Here is a 14918-nt window from a genome sequence, read left to right on the forward strand (position 1 = left end):
ACATTAATCACATTGGTCTGCATCTTGGTAAAGTCTTTTGGTACTTTAAACACATTGATCTGCACCTTGGTAATGTCTCTTGGTACTTTAATCACATAGATCTGCATCTTGGTAAAGTCTCTTGGTACTTTAATCACATAGATCTGCACCTTGGTAAAGTCTCTTTGTACTTTAATCACATTGATCTTCACCTTGGTAAAGTCCCTTGGTACTTTAATCACATTGATCTGCACCTTGGTAAAGTCTCTTGGTACTTTAATCACATTGGTCTGCATCTTGGTAAAGTCTTTTGGTACTTTAAACACATTGATCTGCACCTTGGTAATGTCTCTTGGTACTTTAATCACATATATCTGCACCTTGGTAATGTCTCTTGGTACTTTAATCACATAGATCTGCATCTTGGCAAAATCTCTTGGTACTTTAAACACATGGTAGGGGATGCTCGAATGTGCTGCAGGTAAGAAGCAGATACTTGAGTTGTTTGATCCAAAGAGGTGTTATTACAAGTTTATCAGAGCAGCAGAAGCGCAACCTTATCACTGCGGACTTGCCTTGTTCGTGTGCACAAGTAGAGGGCACGTGTTGGACGTGTCGTCGTGGTAGGTGGTTTCACGCGAAGCATACCCACAAACGCAGTACGCGTCGTAACCGCAACCAAGCAGCAGCGAGCAAAGCAGCAGAGAGAAGTCAAAGGAGTTTCCATACTGGCTCCGCAGCACGGTATTTGGGGAGGGCACCTGCTCAGGCTGGGATAGAAGTGGCATGGGGGGCTATAAATGAGGGTGCCATTTTCTTGCTATAAAGGTTGAATAATTTACGATCAAGATCTCTATGTGTGGCCATGACTCATAATGCGATGTAGAATCTATAGTGCTCAAAATTGTTGGAATCTCCCAAGATGAAGCCGAAGCACAATATCTATTGCTCACACATCATACTCAGGTCGCTAGACTCTCTGTTTTCTACCGTCTGTTCTCCAACATTGCTCCCTCCGCTCTCTCAGTCATCCGTCCCTCCTTATCAAATGCATGTATTCTTACAGTATCCCCTCCTGGTTGAACTTCCAAAATCCAGGCTCACTGTACACCTCAACTCTTTTATTCCCAGGTTCTCCCGTCTGCAGAACCACCTTCCAGAGGACGTTGTTTCCCCCCTCTTTCCTCCAGGGCTTCCAGCAGGTAGTGTCCCACCACACATCCTGACCCATGATCCTTATTACTCCCCAGAATCCCCTCCTAACCGAACTATCTTGCTTGCCGATTCCAGTATTTCCTCTCTCCTGTCTCTTCCTTTCCTGCTTGTTTATTCCCATGCCAGTTGTTCCCAATGTCCCGCAACCCAACTGCCAATTTGCCCTTGCTCTTCCATGAGCCCCACTCTTGTAGAGAGAAAGCAATGGCGCAAAAATTGTCTATTTTTGAAGGGACGTTCATTCATTCATTCATTTCTTTTTGGTTTAATGAAATCATTAAACACTGGACAAGGCAGTTCGAAGACTGAAATTTGCCAAGTTTACAATAATAAAAGTATTTCATAAAACTTACAAATAGATATAAAAATAATAATAATCATATAAAATTACTTTCATCAAAAAATCAAAATAAGTATATGGAATAAACAAACATACATAATCAAACAACAATAAAAAATACAACAAATTCTACCAACAAAATAACCTAAAATAGCAGAAAAATTAAGAAGATCAACAAACAGATATTATGTATGTAATTGATTTTATGCATCTACAATTCTACATAACAGAATTAAGCATTTCAATCAAAAAAGGAATTGTGGAATTCTTGTATCTCTGAGTCTTACACCGAGGGAGGTCAAGATGTTGAGCATTCCTGAGTTGCATGTTATATCGAGACACAGATTGTCCGGTAGGAGAAAGAATGTCACGGTGACGATCACATTTTAAAAGACCAAGTCCAAAACGCAAGAGAAGCTCTTTCCTGCGTTCGCTCAACAACTGTAAACCAAAATTGTTGCGAATAGGACTGAATAGAAGGGTACGCAATAAATCGGAGCACACGCTCCTGGAGTCGTTCAATCTAATAACTCTGAGCCCTTGTGATGCCAGAACCCCACACGGGAACACCGAACTCCAGCAAAGGGCGAATGTACACTTTGTATATTTCAACAATATCGGGGGCACTCACATGGAATTTCTTCAAGGTACAAAGAACGAAGAGTCGTCGAGCAGCACGAAATACCATCTGCTGGATTTGACTATTCCACTTCAGATCAGATTGACTTATAACACCAAAGAGAGTGAGATTTAACTCTTTGCAGAGGGATGTTATCAATGACGATGTTTAATTGGGGTGGAACATTCTGAAGAAAAGATATTTGCATAATCTTACATTTCTCTGGCTTCGGCCTTACATCGTTAAGGCAACACCAATCACCAAGTGCATCAACATGGGCTTGCAACGAACTTTGCTGAGTTCTGTTGAACACTTCAACCTCAACCAGGCTCAAGTCATCCACATATTTCCAACGATGTTCTGTTGTTGCAGCCGCGTCATTCACCAGAACAAGGAACGAAATTGGTCCTAGTTTCATCCCTTGTGGAACTCCGCAGGAGAGACACAAAGGATTCAATGTCTGCCCTTGATAAAGAACCACCTGGGAAGGATCAGAAAGGAAACTGCACACTGCAGGTAGGATGGAAGCATCAACCCCAAGCTGAATGAGCTTTTCGATGACCTTGGAGTGATTGACCAGGTCGAAGGCCTTGGTAAAGTCAAAAGTGCAAATATTCGCATAATGACCTCGTTAGTCAAGATTTCGATGTATAACATCCAATATATGGACTAAATAGTGGTTGATAGAACTTCCTTTCATGTTTCCAAACTGTGCAGGATCAATATGAGGTTTAAAATCGACCATCAACCAGTCAGCAAGAAAACTCTCAAACACCCGAGCTAAAACAGAAGTAATTCAGATAGGGCGTAGCTGATCAAATTCAGTAACACGAGTAGTCTTAGGAATTGCACATACTGAAGCATATACCATCGTGTGACTACCTGGTAGTGAACAACACAGGGCGACATGGATGACCCAACGAGCTTTAACTCCAAGGTGTTCAATCCAATGGTGGACCTTCGTTACACATGAGGGAAAGGAGGATGACGAACTTACCAGGACGGCTTCCACCCGACGTCTTCGCACCTGAATAATCAATTAACTCAAACCGACACAGAATTAAAATGTACAAAAATACCGGCTTTATTGAAGAATGCCGGTAACAAAGAATGCACAATAAAAAAACTATGATTCCTAACCGGGATGTTCCCATACAGACACGAATACAGACAAAGGGGAAAATAACTGTGAAAATAAATGTTTTAATTTTGTGGGCACGTAGCTCCGAGCTGCTCTTGAACCTCGTCAGGAATCCTCCAGGTTTGTCATAGGCCTCTCACATCCTTGCGCGGGAACCACAGGCTGCACTGCCGCGAGCGGGAACTAGGCCTCCGGTGCAGTCTGTATCTCTCGCTGCCGAGTGCGAGGTCAGCAGGCCGCGACCATTCTACTCACCCCCGCTCGTCAAGGAATTCCCCTCGCACAGGAGCGATATGAACTCCGACCGCTCACCGTGAAATCCCAAAGCAGCATGAGATATGAAATCGTGACCATTCACCACTAAAGCCAGAAGATGCGAGGAAGTCAAGAAGTACAGCCAAGAGCGATAAAATCGTGGTGTCTCAATGAATGTCCCTCGCTCAAGAGGCCAAAATTTTGGGGAGAGGGTTCTTTTATACTCCAGGCTCTGACGTCATCCGTGCCTGCTCCACCAATCCCATAGTCCCATCTTAGCAGTCCTTGCGCCAATCAATCCCGGACCAATCACTGCTCTTCGGGGCATCGCCTCCCGGACCTGCCTGCTTGTGTTGCGATGTGACGGCTGCAGCACCAGCGGTAGTTGAATGTCCCGGTTCCGGTCGTTTTTATTTAGTGTTATAAATGCGTGATTTCTTGGCTATGTGTGTGTGTGCTGCTGGTGTCATAAGGAACAGAGGAAAAATAACAGAGGCCATTACATACAGGGGATTAATTGCCCATAATCCCTAACTAATTAACAATACCCCACCCCTCGTGATGGGAACGAAGATACGCGCTTACACGACATATGGTCCACCGGATCCCTACTTATTATGATACATGGGGTTTCTTCTTCTTCATGAGAGTCAGAGCACACTACCTATGCAGTTCTACCTGGAATAAGGTATTGCCTACCCCCCACAAATGTAACAATACATTTCCACTTAACAGAGAAGTAACTAACCATTTTGTAAGCATTAAAAAAAATTTTTAAACAGAATCAAGGCTCGTGCAAGAGCTAACACATTGCACATGAAAACATGCACAGACACATACAACATACAATGAAGGGAGCAGGAGACAAGAGGGGAAGGGAGAGTGAAGCACACAAGCACAACAACAGCAGTAAACAAGGACGTCGGTAGATCTGTAGAAGGGGGAGGGCTGGGGAGGAGGGAAGAGTACACGGTATAAAGAAATGAACTCCACAAGGAATTTTACAACTAGGAATTTCAGGAAAGAAGTTGGGGATTGGAAGAGGTGGATTTTGGGTGTTTTAACGGGAGTAGAAAAGATCAAGGTTTTGGATGGGGGAAGACAACAGATGGTGGTAAACAGCTGTTTTAAAGACCTGGAGGGAGGAGAGGGATTGAAGAAAGTGTGGGAGTTTGTTCCAGAGGCGACAGAAAAGAGGAATGAAAGAGTGAAGGTGAGCAGAGTGTCTTGATTTTGGCAGTTTCACCAGAAGAGGGTTGCTGGCAGATATTGTGTGTCCTGCAGGAATATTTGGGGGACAGTGCACAGACAGAGCAGGGGGAGCAAGGCCGGAAAGGAGTCGGTAGAAGACAGCAAGACCACCAACCTGCCTGTGGGAAAGAGAAAGGCCCTCACAATCAGCTTCATCGCGGGGGATTGCAATGATTCTGAATGCTTTGGTTTCAACCAGGTGAAGCCGAGCTAGGTGTGAGGCAGGAGCACCAGCCCAGGGGGGAGAGCAGTATTCCATTGAGCTGCAGATGCAAGCTTTGTATGTGGTGAGGAGCGCAGAAGTGCCCAGAAAGGACTTCACACGACAGAGGATGCCCAGTCGGCGAATGACTTTGTAGGCCAGCTTGGAAATGTGGTTTTCCCAGGAAATATCATGGCAGATAGTGAGACCCAAAAGTTTGAGTGACAGCACTTCTTCAAGAGGATTGTTCCGAAAGTATATGGGAGGGTTGTCCAGATGGTCTTTTTGGAGAGACAAGGTGAGAGTGTGAGATTTGTCAGGATTGAAAGACATGGTCCACTTGTTTGACCAGTCTGTGATTTTGTCCAGGTCTGCAGGGAGTGAAGAGGCTGCTGCCTGCCGATCTGAGGGTTGAGATATGGAGCGGCAGAGAGTGGAGTCATCAGCAAAGAGATAGAGAGGATTTTCCAGAGAGTCGGAGAGATCATTAATACAACAACAACAACAACAGGCATTTTAAGGCCATTTTCCCTGCAAGAGCGGGGGTTAGCCTATGAGAGATCATTAATGAAGACCAGAAAAAGCACAGGGCCCAGAACACTGCCTTGGGGAACTACAACCTGAACAGGAAGGGGAGATGAGAGAATTCCATTTAGGGCCACACATTGACTGTGACCAGTGAGGAAGTCCGCCAGCCATGCGTGGAGGTTTCCATGAATACCATAAGAGGAGAGAGTGGTGAGCATGGCGGGGTGCCAGACCGCATCGAAGGCACATGATATGTCAAGGGAGACAGCTCTGATTTCCTTTTTGGCAATGAGGACCTCCATCCATTTTTGAGACAGCAGAAGCAGCATGCCCAGAGTAGAGTGACCTGGTCTGAATCCAAATTGATGATCAGAGATCAAGTTATTGGAGAAGAGGAAGGATGCGATATCCGAAGCGATGATTGATTCCATGACCTTGCTGATAATTTGGAGCAGGCTGATTGGTCTGCAGTTGCAAGGATCTGTTTTTGCACATTTTTTGTATAAAGCGGTGATGTTGGCTGATTTCCAAGCAAATGGCAGATGACCTTGAGCAAAAGAGAGGGTGAAAAGAACAGAGAGAGGGTGAGATAGAGCGGCAGCGCAGGATTTTAGGACGCGTGGGCTGATGCCGTCTGGTCCAGTTGCAGAATCATAGCCAAGGTTTGACAGAAACTTCTCCACCTTGTCAGAAGAGAAGGACACAGAGTCCAGGAGCAGCTGGGTTCGACAGGGTAAGGTGGGTACAGAGAGAGATGGGTTTGGAACACAAGATTTTGAGGCAAACACAGAGTTGAGGCATTCAGCTTTTTCACGTGCGGTGTCAGCTGTGTAGCCGTTTGAGGTAAGGGAGGGGATGGAGGGGGAACAAACACCAGAAACAGATTTGACCAGACACCACCAGGATTTGGAAGAGGGAGACAGGTTTGAGAGTTAAATATTGAGAGTAGAGAGATCATGTTTCCTGGCTCTCCTGAGGGTAGACACACACTTGTTCCGAGCTTTGTGAAAGGAACTGAGATTGCCTTTAGTTGGATTATCCTTCCAGGAAGTGAAGGCAAGTTGTTTCATGGCAGCGGACTCACCACAAGCTTCAGTGTACCACAGACGGGAGGAAGGGTATGACATCTGAAGACGAGATGGGATAAATCTGTGCATGAGAGAGAGCAGTTTACTTTGGAAGAATTCCCAGGAAGAGTTGATGTCGGAGGCAGTACAGATGGGAGACCAGTCCAGATGATTGATGGCTGCTTGAAGACCATGCCAGTCGACCTGAGTGAAATGCCAGACTCGTCGACACTGAGGAGGCTCTCTGAGAATGGCCAGAGAGATGTCCACTTTAACAAGCAAATGATCAGAGGAACCGATTGGAGCAGAAGAAGTGCAGCAGACATTTGCAGGGAAGTTTGTCATAACCAAGTCTTGAGGAGAAGATGCTCCGTTGACTGATATCCGGGTCGGGAAATTGACAGATTGTGTCAGTCCCAATGAGTCGCAGAAGTCCTTTGCTGAGGTGCCATGGCTGGTGAGAGAGGAACCCACACCCAGCCAGCTGGCATGATGACAGTTGAAGTCCCCACATATGAGGAAGAGAGAGAGTTGGGATGAGTTGATAGAAGTTGGTCCATGTTGCCAGACAGCGAAATGTAAATGGAGTCATCACTGTTTGGAGGACGGTACAGAACACTTATGAACAAAAGGTGGGAGCGGCGAGGAAGCCGTAGCCAGAGGTACTCCTGGGGGTGGGATGGAGAGGGCAGTGCAAGGAGAGTGAGGAAGAGAGTTTTTGATAAAGATAGCAACCCCACCACCAGGACGAGGCTCAGGTCTATCATACCGGTGGAGGGAGTAACCAGGAAGAGATATTAAGGAATCAGAGACATCTTGAAGGAGGAAAGTTTCTGTTGAGCAGATCGAGTCTGGATTGTCAGAAGCAAGCTGAATGGAGAGATCAATAAGGTTTGAGCGAAGGCCCTGGATGTTTGAGGTCCATACCATTAATGAGGAAAGAGGAGAGCATTGGGTGCAGGACAGGGGAGGGGAGGAGTAGGGTCAGATGAAGGAAGAGAGGGGGAGGTAGGGAGAGCGGTTGATAGTGTGTGAGAGATTACAGAAGAGTTACAAGAAAGGGAAGGTTGAGGAGGACGAAAGCTTTCATGGTGATGGGATGAGGCACAGTGAGGGGTTGTTTGAGGGGGGGCAGAGGAAAGTAGAAGGTTGGGGGAGGTGGAAGTATGAGATAGAAGGGAGACGAAGTGTGGAGGGGGGAGAATTGGAGAGGGATGGTAGGGGGGGGGGGGGAGATTTGAAGGGGAGGGGTTGGGGGGGAGTTTTGAAGGGGAGGGGTTATGGGGGAGTTTAGGAGGGGAGGGGCAAGGGGGAATTTAGGAGGGGAGGGGCAAGGGGGGAGATTTGGAGGGGAGGGGCAAGGGGGGAGTTTAGAAAGTGGATGATTAATGAAAGACGAACATTTATAACAATTTGGGTTTATTGTGATTTTCAAGTTAGCGATCCGTTTAAGAACGATAGAGGAGGGGTGGAATGAATGTGAATTTAGAGCATGTAGTGAGGAAGAATTATAAGAGATTGAATATTTTTTTGAAGTGGATTGAGTTGAAGAGGAAATTGAAAAGAGCCTTTTAAATAAGAAGAAAAACAGCGTGTTGTAATATACCACTTAATAAAACTGCAGGGGAAGGTTTAAACATATTTAAACAGAACCGTGAAGAACAATCTTATATTCACAAAAATATCAACGGGGAGAGGGCCCAGAGGGACAGCCACGAGTCATGTGAACAGGGAAAAAGGTGGAAGGCAAGGAGATAATGGGGGCGGGGTGAGACAGTGCACGTGGACAGAAGTACACGATGAGACAACAGCACACGTGGAGAAAGGGAAACAGATGTTGTTGTTTTTGGGGGGGGGGGGGGGGTTTAAAACGTTAGACAAAGAGTCGATTTCGGGGAAGTTCGGGGGAGAAGGGAAAAATCTAAGAACCAAGCAAAAACAGCGAAGGAAGGAACTTAAGTGAACAAACTTCGATGAGGGAAGCCTCAGGCTACAAGGCCGCACACGCAGAACAAACAGAAAACGATTAATTTATTACGAGTTACAGGAACTTCAAACCAAAACGAACTAGAAACAAACAATAACGCATAGACGATAAAATAATGAGTGGAAATTTGACAAACACACGAATGGAAAAATAACGACTTTGGATGCCGGGAGACAACAAAAGTCGCCACCTCGATCGAGAAACCGGAAGCGGAAGTGAGGTATTCTTTTAAAGTATTCGACTTTGTTTTGAAAGTAAGATTCCTTAGCTTTTCTGATATGACACTGAACTATGTTCCTTGGTTGACGGTATCGAACAAAATCACCGATATCATGTGCGGCGTCCGTCCCGTTGTCCTATTAAACAGCAAAGAGTGTGTCGTTGAACCCTGGTTTGTCCCTAGGTTTCTGCTTCATCACCTTCTCTGGAAAGCATCGTTTGTGTTGCATCATAAGAGTAGTTTGTAAAATTCTACCATCTCATCAGGATTATCGGTGGGGTTAAAATCAGCCAAATTAAACTCCCTAAGCCACTGTCCAAAATTCTGGATAGATGATTCCCGAAAAGGTCTTAGTTTAGACCTGGTGGGTTTCATAGGTTGAATGGAGTCATACGGTCGGGCTATAACAACACAGTGATCATTATCTCCTGATGGTGGGGAGATCGTGGCGGAGCATAAACAACACATGTGTAGACGTTCCTCATCAGACGCATGGTCAATGACGATGTCAGTTTAACCTAAAGAATTTCAAGATATGTTGGGACAAGATGGATGAACACCTGTCGGGAGTTGATATCATGTCGAACATAAAGTGCAACTCCTCCTCCCATTCGGCCATCACGGTCAGAACGATAGAGAGTAAATGCAGGTAAGTCAAAACATGTGGATGTCTTTTCTGAGGCAAACCAAGTTTCAGTAACTACCACTAGGTTTATATCTCTGTACTGGGTAACTGAAGTTGTCTCAAAGTCATCAAACCTTATTGCACAGTAATCGAGCATTAACAAACAATATCGACGTTAATGCAAATGACGATCGTTCAGAATGGGTACGTTGTTATAATTTCAGAATGAGTAAGATAACGTTGTTATAATTTCAGAATGAGTAAGATAACGTTGTTATAATTTCAGAATGAGTAAGATAACGTTGTTATAATTTCAGAATGAGTAAGATAACGTTGTTATAATTTCAGAATGAGTCAGATAACGTTGTTATAATTTCAGAATGAGTAAGATAACGTTGTTATAATTTCAGAATGAGTAACATAACGTTGTTATAATTTCAGAATGAGTAAGATAACGTTGTTATAATTTCAGAATGAGTAAGATAACGTTGTTATAATTTCAGAATGAGTAACATAACGTTGTTATAATTTCAGAATGAGTAACATAACGTTGTTATAATTTCAGAATGAGTAAGATAACGTTATAATTTCAGAATGAGTAAGATAACGTTGTTATAATTTCAAAATGAGTAAGATAACGTTGTTATAATTTCAGAATGAGTAAGATAACGTTGTTATAATTTCAGAATGAGCAAGATAACGTTGTTATAATTTCAGAATGAGTGAGATAACATTATAATTTCAGAATGAGTAAGATAACGTTGTTATAATTTCAGAATGAGTAAGATAACGTTGTTATAATTTCAGAATGAGTAAGATAACGTTGTTATAATTTCAGAATGAGCAAGATAACGTTGTTAGAATTTCAGAATGAGTGAGATAACGTTATAATTTCAGAATGAGTAAGATAACATTGTTATAATTTCAGAATGAGTAAGATAACGTTGTTATAATTTCAGAATGAGCAAGATAACGTTGTTATAATTTCAGAATGAGTAAGATAACGTTATAATTTCAGAATGAGTAAGATAACATTGTTATAATTTCAGAATGAGTAAGATAACGTTGTTATAATTTCAGAATGAGTAAGATAACGTTGTTATAATTTCAGAATGAGTAAGATAACGTTGTTATAATTTCAAAATGAGTGAGATAACGTTGTTATAATTTCAGAATGAGTGAGATAACGTTGTTATAATTTCAGAATGAGTAAGATAACGTTGTTATAATTTCAGAATGAGTAAGATAACGTTGTTATAATTTCAGAATGAGTAAGATAACGTTATAATTTCAAAATGAGTAAGATAACATTGTTATAATTTCAGAATGAGTAAGATAACATTGTTATAATTTCAGAATGAGTAAGATAACGTTGTTATAATTTCAAAATGAGTAAGATAACGTTGTTATAATTTCAGAATGAGTAAGATAACGTTGTTATAATTTCAGAATGAGTAAGATAACGTTGTTATAATTTCAGAATGAGTAAGATAACGTTGTTATAATTTCAGAATGAGTAAGATAACGTTGTTATAATTTCAGAATGAGTAAGATAACGTTATAATTTCAGAATGAGTAAGATAACGTTGTTATAATTTCAGAATGAGTAAGATAACGTTGTTATAATTTCAGAATGAGTAAGATAACATTGTTATAATTTCAGAATGAGCGAGATAACGTTGTTATAATTTCAGAATGAGTAAGATCACATTGCTATAATTTCAGAATGAGTAAGATAACGTTGTTATAATTTCAGAATGAGTAAGATAACGTTGTTATAATTTCAGAATGAGTAAGATAACGTTGTTATAATTTCAGAATGAGTAAGATAACATTGTTATAATTTCAGAATGAGTAAGCTAACGTTGTTATAATTTCAGAATGAGTAAGAAAACGTGATTATAATTTCAGAATGAGTAAGATAATGTTGTTATAATTTCAGGATAAGTAAGATAACGTTGTTATAATTTCAGAATGAGTAAGATAACGTTGTTATAATTTCAGAATGAGTAAGATAACGTTGTTATAATTTCAGAATGAGTAACATAACGTTGTTATAATTTCAGAATGAGTAACATAACGTTGTTATAATTTCAACTTATTCTTCATCACTAATAATTACAACGTAAAATAGGGAACTGCATAAACATTGAAGAAATACTCACCAAGTCAACTACCGAGTCCAAGAACTGCAACTCCAGATAATCGGCAACAAAATGAGCGCAGGCATCCCACATGTATAGCTCGTGGTGGGGAAGCAGAGTCGGCCGAAGTGTGGTACACACGAACTTCTACACGACATGAACCTGATTAGTACACTACCTGGCTTTCACCAGGACCTGGTCACTTGTTCTATGTGGCCCTTGTAAACTGTGTGGCCCCTTTCATTGGACGAGGAAAGGTGGAGTGGTTAGAGATTGTATTGGATAAGAAAGGTGGAGTGGTTAGAGATTGTATTGGATAAGAAAGGTGAAGTGGTTAGAGATTGTATTGGATAAGAAAGGTGAAGTGGTTAGAGATTGTATTGGATAAGAAAGGTGGATTGGTTGGAGATTGTATTGGATAAGAAAGGTGGATTGGTTGGAGATTGTATTGGATAAGAAAGGTGGATTGGTTAGAGATTGTATTGGATAAGAAAGGTGAAGTGGTTAGAGATTGTATTGGATAAGAAAGGTGGATTGGTTGGAGATTGTATTGGATAAGAAAGGTGAAGTGGTTAGAGATTGTATTGGATAAGAAAGGTGGATTGGTTGGAGATTGTATTGGATAAGAAAGGTGAAGTGGTTAGAGATTGTATTGGATAAGAAAGGTGGATTGGTTCGAGATTGTATTGGATAAGAAAGGTGGATTGGTTAGAGATTGTATTGGATAAGAAAGGTGGATTGGTTAGAGATTGTATTGGATAAGAAAGGTGGATTGGTTAGAGATTGTATTGGATAAGAAAGGTGGATTGGTTAGAGATTGTATTGGATAAGAAAGGTGGATTGGTTAGAGATTGTATTGGATAAGAAAGGTGGATTGGTTAGAGATTGTATTGGATAAGAAAGGTGGATTGGTTAGAGATTGTATTGGATAAGAAAGGTCAATTGGTTGGAGATTGTATTGGATAAGAAAGGTCAATTGGTTGGAGATTGTATTGGATAAGAAAGGTGAAGTGGTTGGAGATTGTATTGGATAAGAAAGGTGGATTGGTTGGAGATTGTATTGGATAAGAAAGGTGGATTGGTTGGAGATTGTATTGGATAAGAAAGGTGGATTGGTTGGAGATTGTTTTGGATAAGAAAGGTGGATTGGTTGGAGATTGTATTGGATAAGAAAGGTGGATTGGTTGGAGATTGTATTGGATAAGAAAGGTGGATTGGTTGGAGATTGTATTGGATAAGAAAGGTGGATTGGTTGGAGATTGTATTGGATAAGAAAGGTGGATTGGTTGGAGATTGTATTGGATAAGAAAGGTGGATTGGTTGGAGATTGTATTGGATAAGAAAGGTGGATTGGTTGGAGATTGTATTGGATAAGAAAGGTGGATTGGTTGGAGATTGTATTGGATAAGCAAGGTGGATTGGTTGGAGATTGTATTGGATAAGAAAGGTGGATTGGTTGGAGATTGTATTGGATAATAAAGGTGTATTGGTTGGAGATTGTATTGGATAAGAAAGGTGGATTGGTTGGAGATTGTATTGGATAAGAAAGGTGGATTGGTTGGAGATTGTATTGGATAAGAAAGGTGTATTGGTTGGAGATTGTATTGGATAAGAAAGGTGGATTGGTTAGAGATTGTATTGGATAAGAAAGGTGTATTGGTTGGAGATTGTATTGGATAAGAAAGGTGGATTGGTTAGAGATTGTATTGGATAAGAAAGGTGAAGTGGTTAGAGATTGTATTGGATAAGAAAGGTGTATTGGTTGGAGATTGTATTGGATAAGAAAGGTGAAGTGGTTGGAGATTGTATTGGATAAGAAAGGTGTATTGGTTAGAGATTGTATTGGATAAGAAAGGTGTATTGGTTAGAGATTGTATTGGATAAGAAAGGTGAAGTGGTTAGAGATTGTATTGGATAAGAAAGGTGTATTGGTTGGAGATTGTGTTGGATAAGAAAGGTGGATTGGTTAGAGATTGTATTGGATAAGAAAGGTGGATTGGTTAGAGATTGTATTGGATAAGAAAGGTGGATTGGTTAGAGATTGTATTGGATAAGAAAGGTGAAGTGGTTGGAGATTGTATTGGATAAGAAAGGTGAAGTGGTTGGAGATTGTATTGGATAATAAAGGTGAAGTGGTTGGAGATTGTATTGGATAAGAAAGGTGAAGTGGTTGGAGATTGTATTGGATAAGAAAGGTGAAGTGGCTGGAGATTGTATTGGATAAGAAAGGTGAAGTGGTTGGAGATTGTATTGGATAAGAAAGGTGAAATGGTTGGAGATTGTATTGGATAAGAAAGGTGAAGTGGTTGGAGATTGTATTGGATAAGAAAGGTGAAGTGGTTGGAGATTGTATTGGATAAGAAAGGTGAAATGGTTGGAGATTGTATTGGATAAGAAAGGTGAAGTGGTTGGAGATTGTATTGGATAAGAAAGGTGGATTGGTTGGAGATTGTTTTGGATAAGAAAGGTGAAGTGGTTGGAGATTGTATTGGATAAGAAAGGTGAAGTGGTTGGAGATTGTATTGGATAAGAAAGGTGAAGTGGTTAGAGATTGTATTGGATAAGAAAGGTGAAGTGGTTGGAGATTGTATTGGATAAGAAAGGTGGAGTGGTTAGAGATTGTGTTGGATCAGAAAGGTGAAGTGGTTGGAGATTGTATTGGATAAGAAAGGTGAAGTGGTTGGAGATTGTGTTGGATAAGAAAGGTGGATTGGTTGGAGATTGTGTTGGATAAGAAAGGTGAAGTGGTTGGAGATTGTGTTGGATAAGAAAGGTGGATTGGTTAGAGATTGTATTGGATAAGAAAGGTGAAGTGGTTGTAGATTGTATTGGATAAGAAAGGTGGATTGGTTGGAGATTGTGTTGGATAAGAAAGGTGAAGTGGTTGGAGATTGTGTTGGATAAGAAAGGTGGATTGGTTAGAGATTGTATTGGATAAGAAAGGTGGATTGGTTGTAGATTGTATTGGATAAGAAAGGTGAAGTGGTTGGAGATTGTGTTGGATAAGAAAGGTGGATTGGTTCGAGATTGTGTTGGATAAGAAAGGTGAAGTGGTTGGAGATTGTGTTGGATAAGAAAGGTGAAGTGGTTGGAGATTGTGTTGGATAAGAAAGGTGAAGTGGTTGGAGATTGTGTTGGATAAGAAAGGTGGATTGGTTAGAGATTGTATTGGATAAGAAAGGTGGATTGGTTGTAGATTGTATTGGAAAAGAAAGGTGAAGTGGTTAGAGATTGTATTGGATAAGAAAGGTGAAGTGGTTGGAGATTGTATTGGATAAGAAAGGTGGAGTGGTTAGAGATTGTGTTGGATCAGAAAGGTGAAGTGGTTGGAGATTGTATTGGATA

The 14918-nt window shown here is 41.3% G+C and overlaps 1 protein-coding gene across 2 annotated transcripts in view; it reads right to left on the reverse strand.

The window, feature by feature from the left end:
- The window catches only part of DRC7 (dynein regulatory complex subunit 7), a 171447-nt gene that overhangs the window by 97284 nt on the left and 59245 nt on the right, over positions 1–14918 (reverse strand). For both annotated transcript variants that reach the window (XR_013624950.1, XM_068130594.2), the window contains exons 3-4: positions 11595–11720; positions 555–749 (exon numbers count right to left, since the gene is read on the reverse strand). Coding sequence is in view for 1 of the 2 variants with exons in the window: in XM_068130594.2 (XP_067986695.1) it covers positions 555–749; positions 11595–11720 (321 nt within the window). In the remaining variant the exon portion in view is untranslated. The remainder of the gene's footprint in view (positions 1–554; positions 750–11594; positions 11721–14918) is intronic.

This window comes from Myxine glutinosa, chromosome 11 (assembly GCF_964187855.1).
Source record: "Myxine glutinosa chromosome 11, kmMyxGlut1.1, whole genome shotgun sequence".
Lineage (NCBI taxonomy): Eukaryota > Metazoa > Chordata > Myxini > Myxiniformes > Myxinidae > Myxine > Myxine glutinosa.